The 12139-nt window shown below is 39.5% G+C and overlaps 1 protein-coding gene across 3 annotated transcripts in view; it reads right to left on the reverse strand.

Annotated features, from left to right (window-relative positions):
- Positions 1–12139, reverse strand: part of VAV3 (vav guanine nucleotide exchange factor 3) — a 457960-nt gene that overhangs the window by 204401 nt on the left and 241420 nt on the right. For all 3 annotated transcript variants that reach the window (XM_055401823.2, XM_088835531.1, XM_088835532.1), the window contains 3 exons: positions 11702–11787; positions 10019–10151; positions 8935–9044 (listed from right to left, as the gene is read on the reverse strand). In XM_055401823.2, coding sequence (XP_055257798.1) covers positions 8935–9044; positions 10019–10151; positions 11702–11787 — 329 coding nt within the window. The remainder of the gene's footprint in view (positions 1–8934; positions 9045–10018; positions 10152–11701; positions 11788–12139) is intronic.

Here is a 12139-nt window from a genome sequence, read left to right on the forward strand (position 1 = left end):
CCAAGAGCACAAAGAATCACCACTGACTAGAAAACAATCCTTGCTGATGGGGTCGACTACTGAGAAAAACCAGCTCACCTTGTTGCGGCTACTGGCCCGGATTCTTGGGACCTCACAGTCCTTTCTGATAAACCACATAATACAGCTTAATGAAACCAGATACCTGAATAGCATTTTTTATATTCAATTGAACAGGACAAAATAATGCCAAATGTATATTAACAGAATTCATCCAGGTGCTTTTGTTCTGGTTTTGGTGGAGTGGAGAATATTTTGTAGCTAAATCATCATGATAACCTAAACAAGAATTCGTTCTACTGAGAAAATCATACTTCTGCAAAAAGCCACAGTGTGGCACCAACACAGCCGAGATCTTTTTGTGGCAACACATACTCACTGCATTCCCTAGGCCTAAATATAATCACCTCTGTGGTGTAAGACAAGGGTCGCTAACTACAGCCCGTGATCCCTCTTGCTGGAATATACCACACTCATCCACTTATATATTGTCTATGGCTGTGTTATTACTACAGTGATGTAACTGAGGAGTTGTGACAGATACCAACATGGTCCACAAAGCTGAAAATGTTTACTTTCTGGCCCCTGTTCCAAGAGATGAAATTCACAGTCTCAAGAGACACTTATTTATATATTTAAGAAGAACCCAACAGACCTCTTAATGAAGAGGACAAAGAAGAGGAGGGAGAGGAAAGGAAAGGAAGAAGAGAGAGAATCAGTATTATTATTGTCCTGGTAATGTAGCAGTGATGATACAGTAGTAGTAGTAGCCATAGTAGCAGCAGTTTGGACTTGCTATAGAATTCTATTTAGCTTTGTGTCGATATTGGTGGAATCTTCAATAGACAAAAATACAAACAAAGTCAGTCTTTTGTATTTGCACAATAGAATGTCTAATCTGCTGCCAAACTTTGATATCCTAAACATGGGCCTCTCATCAATCAACAACAAAGGGCACTTCTCTTGGGACACTCACCAGATCTCTTAATCCTGAACTGATGTGCAAAGTACCCCAGTTTTATTCCTCCAAATCCCGCAATGGCTAGCAGAGGGCTCTCTCTGACCTATAGCCACTCCTCACAGGAGAAGCAGTGAGGTCGGGCATCATGGTCCGTTGTGGGGAGCAGCATATGATGGGGAGGGTCACACTCCAGGTACCACTGAGGGGGTTAAAGAGACCAGGGAAATGGCGGGGGGAACAGGCACATGAAAAAGAGTCTCCCTTGTGATACCCATCAGGATCATGAAACGTAGATGGTGACTGGACGTCAGGTGCAAAACAGAAAAGGAGTGAAGCCTCTCTTCTGAGTCTGACAGGTGGAAAAAAAATTGCAGGTCACAAGGAATCAGGCGTGGGGACAGACAGAAACACAAGGAAGTGGCTGGCTTTGAGCACCTCAGATCTTGAAACTGGTTCAAGTTCTATACCCTCTGTGTCTCTCAGAGGCAAGGAGGCCTCCAATAGCATATGACTTGCATATTGTTCTGCAGTTTTTAGCAGAAGTTTAGATCAGATCAATATTACTTGAAAGAATATAGGTGATATGAAAATCAGCCATTCTGCTTGGTTCTCTAAGTTCCATTCAAGCATCGAGTCAGACTACCAAAAAGGCACATAACCAGAAGGACAAAAAGAAACAGCCTGGAAGCATCAGGTTAGGTGTCTATACAAATGCCTTCAAAAAAACAGCAACCTCATTTTTGAAGGCTTACTTAAGAAAAAGATTATATATGACATCAACTTCTAGAACTTCAAAAACTCTAATGCTGCTGGTAGAGAACATGTTTTTCAGTGTCTCTTACCTAAGAATCCACATTGGAATTATCATACTAGTAACATTAGAATTATCATACTAGAAAAGCTTCACCTTTACTAGGATGATAATTCTACTAGTTAATTCTACTAGTGAAGACTATTAAAGTCTTTATCATATTAGTAAAAGTTTCTTTCCCTTGAGAACTGTTGTGATATGGATAGTAAGAATTTCCTAATTCATCGAGTCTTTGTTTTTTTTTTTTAATTGCCTCTGTTCTCAGGAAACTTAGCAACATTTCAGATTTACAATAAGAACTATGATTATCCACCATGTGCCAGGCATGATCATGGGTGAGAATAACAATGACGAATCCCTGCCCTCTTGGTGTTTTTAGTCCACTAAAAGAACATCCATGAGATACACAGATTTAATAATAATGCCATCAATGCAAGGGCCCAGGCAACTCATCCTTGGGACATTAAATATAAACACAGGGCAACCAAAATAGACCAATGGCAATTCCATTCTTTTCTAAACATTTCAAAGAACACCAAAAGGACTACGATTCACAGTCTACGGAAATGCATTTTAAAAGTCCCTTTTCCCCTCGCCAAAACTCTCAGATCCCATAGCTATTCCAGAGCCTCACTCACCCAAAACCTAAAACTTTCCATTCCCAGACCCTTGAACCTTTCTCTTCTCCTTCTCCCAGCATTATCCATTGTAATTCAATTTAGCTTCTCTTCTAATAAGCAATAAAAAAATCCTTACTCTTCAGGAGGAGAAAATATAGGCAAGATAGGGCAGGGAGGTAATAGATATCTTTAACAAGGAGGAGATTTCAGGTCTACAAATGCTACACTTGGATAGTTTTTTGTCTGGCCACATAATTATGATTGTGACAGAAGACTAGTGGTGGTAAGGTTACTCATTTAGCATAGTGGTCAGAAGAGATCTCTCTCACAAAGTGATATTTAAAGCCAAGATGGGTAGGATAAAGAAGAAGCTACTCAAGAGCTAGAGGAAAGACTGTCCTGGTAAGGAAACCTCATGGTTGAATGCCTGAGGTCTGTGCATATTCTCCAAAAACTGAAACACTCAATCTGGCTACAGGAAACAGGTGTGAGTTGTGGCTGAAGAGATGGGTGGTATAAAACACCATGCAGGGCCTTCTGAGTTCCTGATAAAATTTTTGATAGTATATGAAGTGCCATAAATAGCTAACAATGGATCTTAAGTAGGGCAGGACACATCAGATTACCCTGGAAGCTTCTTGAAAAATGGACTGATAAGGAGCTGTCAGGGAATGCAGAAGCTAATCAGAGACATGGAAGGCATAAACCAGGGAGGTGAGGGTGAAGATTAAAAGCAAGAGGTCAACTTTCATCTGCAGAGACTAGTGAGAAATTGACTACATGTGGAGGGCAAAGGCAAATCTTGACCTTACATCTAATTATACATGAATAGATGGGGTTGGGAGGAAGAGACTATTTGGATAGAAATATCAAGAGTTCGGTCTTGAAATTCAATCCATTATATATTAACTGAACATTATTGCATTTAGAAGCTACAGTAATTAAATTCAACTGCAACAGCTCTCTCAGTGCTATATGTCCAGGGCTTCCAATGGTGTCTGGCAACAAGGCAAAGTGCTCAATAAATATTTGGAGAATAAATGCAATTTCCTTTGATAATTACCCCTCTGGTATTCAGAATATCTGAGCAATACCTTTAGATTAAAACAAATTACATGGGATAAAATACAATTTTCTACTTAAAATGTGAAAAACAAATGCCTTACGTTCATAGTCAAACTCCAAAAGGTGAATTTCAAGAAAATGTTCTTGTTTAGTGGAGCCAGAATTTGAGGAAAATACACTGTTCTTTGTGACCTCTGATTATTTAAATTTTTCTTTTTAATTCCATGGCATGTGTGCTTTTTATGGTGAGTGACCTCAAATTCCTTCTGGAAGTAAATGGGGAATAAATTAGAAGGACACACTGTAGCTCAGATTAAACTCAACTGGTGGAGTTTCGTGGATGGAGTTCCACCCCCTGCTCCCACCCCACACAGGAAAACACTGCCTTTCAGGGGTTCATCCTGGGAAATGAAACTTGGGGGCTGTCCCCCACAGATGACAATGAAGCCTGGTCTCAGAGCCCCTCACTAGCTCCGGAATTTCCATATGCCCTCTTCCTTCATTTCTCCTCACTCCCATTAGTCTTAGCATTTAACAGATATATACCGTGGGCTGATGTATTAGCAGACATTACTGGTCCCTATGCTATTTTTCCTTAGATGAGCCGTGTGGCACTGTGCCTGGCATATGGCACACAGTGAAGAAATCTTCGATAGTATGGTGATCATGTCATATGCATCTTCCAGGGGGCTTTCCTTATTCAAGGGAGTAAACATAAATTGCTAGAATTTCAAAAATTGGGTCAAGTCAGAAGAAACTGCAGGCAAAAGGACCTTTCAGTTCCCTTCAATTAAATCCTACAGAGGCTGGTTCAGAATCTACCACTTGCTACCATATGCAATGCATTTTCCCTCATTCTACATTTTCTTTCTTTAACTCTTCCTTTTAAAAGTCTTCTTATTCTATTATTGAATTCTTTTATATCATATTTTACCCAACTTGGACTTATTTCTGGAACATGTAAGGACACCGTCTGATCCTCTGATTCCTAGTCACAGTGAAAAGAAAAAGAAAAAAAGAAACCTGGCTCCAGTTTTAGATAACAGGATTTGAGTCCAGGTGCTTATTTTAGCACTTCCTGGGTAAAGAAAATGCTGTGAACTAAGATCCCAAACCCTATTGTAAATGATATAGCATTGAACTAGTACAAATGTGCTGAAATACTCCAGCGATTGCTCGTTTCCTGAGCTACAAAATGAGTATGACAGGGTTTATTAATGTAAATCTAACAGGAGAAAACATTAAAAACATTTGCTTTAAGGAATGTGGGGAAAACATGTCCAGGGCTTCCTAACAACTTTTATTTATTTATTTATTTACGGTTGTGCTAGGTCTTCGCTGCTGTGCGTGGTCTACCTCTAGCTGCAGTGCAGTGCAGTGCAGTGCAGTGGCTTTGCAGTGCAGTGGCTTCTCTTGTGGAGCACAGCCTAAGCAGCACCAGGCTCAGTAGCTGCAGTGCATGGGCTTAGTTGCCCCACGGCATGTGGGATCTTCCCGGACCAGGGATCAAATCAGTGTCCTCTGTGTTTGCAGATGAATTCTTTACCAGTGTATCACCAAGCAAGTCCAGCTTTCTAACAATATTTTTAACAAGGCTATCGGCAGTGTTCACACCCACACTTACTGACACTGTTAGGAAAACTAGCTTAAGTTAATAAATACATTTGCCATCCTGTTGCACACATTACTAAATGGAATTGTGTGAGAGAGTGACAGAAAGCCCTTTTGGAAATAAGAATAAATAATGTGTATCAATCAGGCTTTTAAAGATCTAAATGTATTTTTTAGAGTGGGATCCCAAGAACTATAGCTCTCGAACATTATTTAACTCAAAAACTGTTTCACCAATCTCAAGAGCAATCAGTCCTGCTACCATTTTTCACAGGAAAAAAGAAAAAAAGATTTCCTTCTTCCTGCCCTAGCCAAGTGGGTCACTGCTGCTTTTCTCTCTGTGAAGTCTTTCTTCCGGAGGTTTGCCAAGTTCTGCTGTGGTCCACTGCGTATTTTAAATGCTGGAAGTGGCTATGGCCAAAGAAGGTCAGAAAATATGACTTCTGAGTGGGCTTGGGGGAGTGCTAGGGAAAGACAGATGCTGCGATTTAGGTCAGCTCTGAGAAGATGATTTGCGTTTTCCAGATACTGCTTATTGGTGTTTGTGCTTTTTTATGATCCTTTTTAATATTCTAAATTAAGAGCTGTATTTTAAACTCTCTAAAGGTGATTTGCAATTTTTTTAAATAAAAATGATCCAATCATCCTATAAACAGCAGAACTGCCATCTTCTGTAAATAGAACTGGCAAGCATTTCATCAGTCTTAAAATATCACCTCCTTTGATTTCCTGCAACCCTCCCACCCCCAAGTTCCTTAAAACAGCACTCCAGAATGCTGTAGGGGGACGTACAGGACCCCTGTTAATGCCAAAGATACTTGAAGAAATGGTCTGCGTCAAGACACAAGGCTTGCTGTTTATCATATATTATCAGGAAGGCTGCAGGACTTCTTAGTTTTCTTTTATTCTCCATGGCTTACAGAATAAGAGAACTAGAACTTTAGGTAATGGGTAAAGTTGACTCACTGGAAAAGACTCTGATGCTGGGAAAGGTTGGGGGCGGGAGGAGAAGGGGACGACGGAGAATGAGATGGCTGGATGGCATCACCGACTCTGTGGACATGAGTTTGAGTGTACTCCGGGAGTTGGTGATGGACAGGGAGGCCTGGCGTGCTGTGATTCATGGGGTCGCGGAGAGTCGGACACGACTGAGCGACTGAACTGAACTGAACTGAAAATAGAAAAATTTGAGCCATAAGCAAAATTTTAAGCCCAGACTTACCTAGATTATTCTATGTTTCTGAGCACAAGACAAGCAAGACCTGTCTTACAAAGCTGGGAGCAGAGCTTTCCTGCATAATAAGCTTCAAAAGAGAAGGGAGGAAATAAAATAATGGAACATTATTTTATGTATGCTCAAATACAATCCTAATTTTATTTTGCTTAATTTTAATTCACATGCCAATGCGGCATAATCTCTGCTTAAGGAAACCCTCAACTTTGAGCAATTCTCAAGAAAAGGTATCATCTGCATGGGAAGCCAGGGATACTCTGAAATGCAAATAGTCCCGATGGATGTTTAATTACATTGCTGAGGTGCTTGGATGACGTTCACAATAAAGACTTCCACCCAGCTCCCCTGTGTGTGATGCAGCCATCTTGCTTGTGGTAGAACAATTTAAACCTCTCCACACTCTTTCTGCATGTATACATCTTTAAAGCAGGGACTGAGATTCACCTACAAGTACCATAATAGGAGAACCTTGATTCATAGCCAAGCATACTCCTGCCCAGAATGAAGACTGCATTTTCTAGACTCCTTTGTCAGATATGGCCACATGACTAAGTTCTGGGCAGTATTATGTAACAGAAGTTTGCGGTGTTTCTTCACAGGATCCTTGAAAGTGAGGATCACCTTTTGCTGCCTAGAATGTAGATTTTATAGCTGGAGCTCCAGCTATCTTGGACAAGGTGCGAACATTGAGGACAAAAGCCATGCGGACAATGGCAGAGCAGGAAGATCTGAGCCTGGCTTCCCAACAATATCCAGAGAGCCAGTATCCCACCCCTGTCTACCCACCTCAGATTCCTTTCCATGAAACACAGAGATAAGCATCCGTCTTGTTGAGTCTCTTGTATCTAGAGTTAAGCTGTCTGATTTATGGCAAGTGAACAAAATATTAAATGATACACCTATCAATACAGTCCAAGGAGCGAGCCTGCCGACTCTGGATAACAAATTTCACTTTTCTCCTCTGCAGAAATTCCTTCACTCATGTAAAGATTAAACAAGCAGAACCCATAAGAAAATACCAGCATAGCATCCTTCCCACAAAAGCAAAGCGGCGTTAAGGTCAACTCTGCCTTTGTACATAATCAGCAACCCCACATCCTGTCACCCCAGTCCCAACTGCTCAAGTCCAAATACTGCCTATCACTTGAAACCTCTCTAAAACAGCTGTGGTTTATGATGTAGCCCACAGCTCATCAGAGAACAGGCGGAGGTCACCAACTACATCACTTGTGCCCCGAACCAGAGAGGTCCTTATACGAGTCATTTTATGGATGCATGCAAATACTAAGCTCTTTTAATTACTATAATCAATAACAATACATTTTAAAAAACTATAATAGTATACTGAAAGATATATTCTGATATTGTAAGTCCCTAGGGGTACTAGGATATGAAATACAAAGCAATATTAAATAACAGTGATAACAACAGATAATGCTTGCTATTCACACCATATCCTGCTGTTGTGCTATCTGGCCACCATACTGCTTGACACATAGTATCTGGAATTCAAAATATCATTCTTATTTTACTAAGGAGGAAACTGAGGCTCTGAGAGGTTAAATAAATTGGCTAAGACTATGCAGCCAGTTCCTGACAAGGGTTACTGCTGAACCCAGAATTGCCTATAAGGTTAAAATTATTTTAGCTGCACAATCTTATCTTTCAGAATTTTAGAGAAAATAATCCAAGGAAAATTTCTATTTTTCTCACTTAAGAACTGAAATAAAATATTTTAATCTTATCTCCATTTTATATCAATATAAGCATTTCCAAAAACAACGCAAAGGAAAAAGCAAACAAAAAATCCAATAGAATTTGTCTGCAAAAGGCAAATTATGTTAGAATACAAATGAAGCAAGTCACAATGCTTTTCCTTAATTTCACCTTCTGCTACCAGTTTCAGTTTCAGGGTGACCTATATGTTTCCATAACAAGGGTCATTATACACCTTTTAATCCATGAACCTCAAAACTGAAAAAAACCTCCTATTATGACATATTATTGTATAATTACATCTCTGTATGCCATTCCCTTTGAAACAGTTCTGATTTATTTCCTACCTCTTTGCTGAGTCTCCACTTTAACAAAAGGAAAAAGCACTGAGAGAAATTAGGCCTTGAAAGCATTCATTGAATATGTCAAGCAATTTACCCAGAATTCAAAAAAGAAATGTTAAAAACAAACAGGAGGAACAAACTAATCTGTTTAAAATGAGATTTTTGCATGTATGAATATGTTTGTGTGTGTATCTGGGGGTATTGCTACTTAAAGATATATACAAAACATGGCAATTACATTAAAAGTTTATCAGTAGAATAATTAAAATTTTCAGAAGCTGCTGAAAGCTAAAGTAAAATACACCCATGAGAAGAAAGTCAAACAGAAGGCTGGAGCTCCCTCTTTCTTTTTTTTGAAGAAATTCACCAAGACATCTCTCCTAGGAGACCACAGTTATCAGGCTGACAGCCCAGGAGCGCAGCACTCAAGCTCAGTGTTTTCACAACCTCTGCACGCATGCTACAAACATGAGAGTACATTTACTGGTAGCTCATTGTTCATAAGAGACTTATGCAGTAGAAAAAAACGCATTTTTAAAAGTAGAAATACTCACAAAGCCATTTCAAACTGTTCCAGCCATTTTTTCTTTAAATCTTTTGTTTTGCAATAAAATTCTAACCCATTTTGTCCTTGGATATGGATGAGGTAGAAGCCATAAGACCACTGTTAAAATTAATATTCCTCAGGTTAATAGGTATCATTCATTAATAACACTGTGTTTTCAAATCACTAAAATACCACCATAATCATCCACAAAACCTCTCATAACATTATCATCAAACTGTGAACAATCAAGATTATTGTAGTCAACTTTCTATCTACAACAATTGCTATGCCAAGTGCATTTTGTTGCCATGTTCATCAAGGCATTAGAAAGGATCATATCACCTGTGGCACTGTCTAATTCAGAGGCTTGTCTCTAATTAATCTCTAGAAACAAAAAGACCTGGATCAATGAGCCACCTCTCACATTACTGTAGCTCAGTTGGTAAAGAATCCACCTGCAATGCAGGAGACCCAGTTTTGATTCCTGGGTCAGGAAGATTCCCTAGAGGAAGGGATAGGCAGCTGCTGCTGCTAAGTCACTTCAGTCGTGTCCGACTCTGTGTGACCCCATAGACGGCAGCCCATCAGGCTCCCCCTTCCCTGGGATTCTCCAGGCAAGAACACTGGAGTGGGTTGCTATTTCCTTCTCCAACATGTGAAAGTGAAAAGTGAAAGTGAAGTCGCTCAGTCATGTCTGACTCGTAGCGACCCCACGGACTGCAGCCTACCAGGTTCCTCTGATCATGGGATTTTCTAGGCAAGGGTACTGGAGTGGCTTGCCATTGCCTTCTCCGAGGGATAGGCTACCCACTCCAGTATTCTTGGGCTTCCCTTGTGACTCAGCTGGTAAAGAATCCACCTGCAATGCAGGTGACCTGGGTTCCATCCCTGGGTTGGGAAGATCCCCTGAAGAAGGGAAAGGCTACCCACTCCGGTATTCTGGCCTGGAGAATTCCATAGACTGTATAGCCTATGGGGTCACAAAGAGTCGGACACAACTGACTTTCACTTTCACATTACTGTATTAGCATACGTTCCTTGAACAGTCAAAGTTATGAGTAAATTACAGTTGTTCATTTCCAAGTATTTACCTTTTTATTTTCTTTATCAGTTGTAGGATTGTTGGCTATTTTGTACTGCTGAAGATCTATTATTTCCTTCATTTCATAGTTATCACCTTTCCTTTTACATACAATCACTGCCAAATCAAATAAGAAGATATGCCTGAAAGACAGTGAGCAAGAGAGATTGATTTTATTTAAATAGCTTGGAAGAACATGTGTTAATTCTTCCCAGGTAGAATTTAATTTATCCCGTGAGTTAAAGACAAAGACAGTGCTGCACACTGAAAGAATGAGCCGCGTGTCCTGGCACTGCCTTTTACTAAATGAACAACCCTGCTCTGCCTCAGTTTCCACAGTTAAAAACCAGGCAAAATTATAACAAGAAAAATATGCACACTGCAGGGTTACTGCCAGGATCAATTAAGTCATAAAGCGCTGTTCATGAACCAGTATTTTTCTTCCAGTTTAAAAGATAAACACCTATGGGAAAATATTAATGACAACAACAGCGGTTAACGTCTACCTTGTTACTAGGTGTGGGCTAGATTGCCTTGAGAAGCATTCATCCCTTCCACAAAGATGACTCACTTAATTTAAATCCCCAGGACATCTCCTGAGGTAGGTATTATTACCGTCATTTTACTGAGGAGGAAGCCGAGGCTCGGAGAAGTTGGATAACTTTCTCAGGATCACACTGCTAGTAGCTGTAAAGCAGGACTCAATCTTGGGTCTATTTGTGGAACCTGTGCTTTGCCCTGGATACTGCTCCCATGTTTTAATGGACAACTTGACATACAAACTGAGTGGAGCGTGACCCCAGTGTGAGCTACAGAAATCATGGTTAAATTTCTGATATTTGATATCAGATATTTGATATTTCTCTTCTATCTTACTAAAAGCAACGTAATTGAGGGAAGAAACAAATCTTATAAATCCTATCATCCAATACCAACACTTGTATCTTTTTGAAAACTCTCAGTCAGTGATTAACACATATACATTGTGATAATGAGACACTCACACAGCCTTATTACTTGCATCACTTTCAAAGCCTATTTTCTGGGAGAGGCTAAAAGGATGTGTCTCTCCTGGGACCTACCTTTAGAGCCCGGGTGTCAAGGTGGATGCAAGAGTGATGCTGCCCCCTACTGGGTAACTTTCTATTCTCCTAAAGTTCCAGAAAATGGCCATTTCAACCAAATACATCAGTTTAACAACCACATATATATATACATAATTAAGGACACCAGGCAAACTGACTAATCTTTAAGGAATACACCTGCATATTTCCCTCAAGAAAATCTCACTAAATGGCCCTTATTTGGACTTCATTCTTAAGACATGTTGTATTACTTTTAGGTCTTTTACAATGCATACCAAAAAGTAAAATTAAACAATTGTGTTTTTATGGTAGCTATCTATTATTGCTTTATTGCTACTCTCATTTTAATGTGTACTTTTTTTACTTTAGCTGACATTCTAGATTTTTCTTTTCCTTCTGAAGAACTGAAACTTAGAGAAATCAACAGATACAGAACAAAGAAGGGAATACCTAACATGTCCATAGAAATTAAAAAGCCACAGATTGGTCTCTTCCCTTATTTTTATTCCTTTATTTCACTCCTTTATCCTAAAGGAAACATCCTTAAGATTTTCTCAGTCTCCTGATAGTAATAACTTATTTTGAAAATAAGTACTGATCCTTCTCACCTTTCTTGTTTTGTATGTTTGTCTAGAGTGGTTATTCGAATTTCACCATCTCCCTGAGGTCGTCCAAAAAGCAAAACAGGTTGGTTCTAAAACAGAAAATGTACATGTCTCAGTTTTTCATAATCACATAAATACAGAAATAAATATTAGGGAGGATATTTTCTAGACACAACTTCCTTAGAGCAAATTTTATCATTTTACCTTTTTAGCACATTTACTCTAGAAAGCTCAGGTCTGTATGATACACTTTCAAAAACAACCTGTCCATGTTCATCCCAGCAGGCATACTGAAGACATTAATTAATTTTACTTACAACCCTAATGGAGAAGTTAGCTACCAAAAGAGAGAACTGGAATAGTGCAAATCACAAGAAAGCTACAAGTGATACTTACTGAGCATCCACCGTGTGCTAGCCACTGTATTAAGTGCAGGACAGA

The sequence above is a fragment of the Moschus berezovskii genome, chromosome 4 (assembly GCF_049115385.1).
Source record: "Moschus berezovskii isolate FMDL1 chromosome 4, NW_MosBer_1.0, whole genome shotgun sequence".
NCBI classification, from domain to species: Eukaryota; Metazoa; Chordata; class Mammalia; order Artiodactyla; family Moschidae; genus Moschus; species Moschus berezovskii.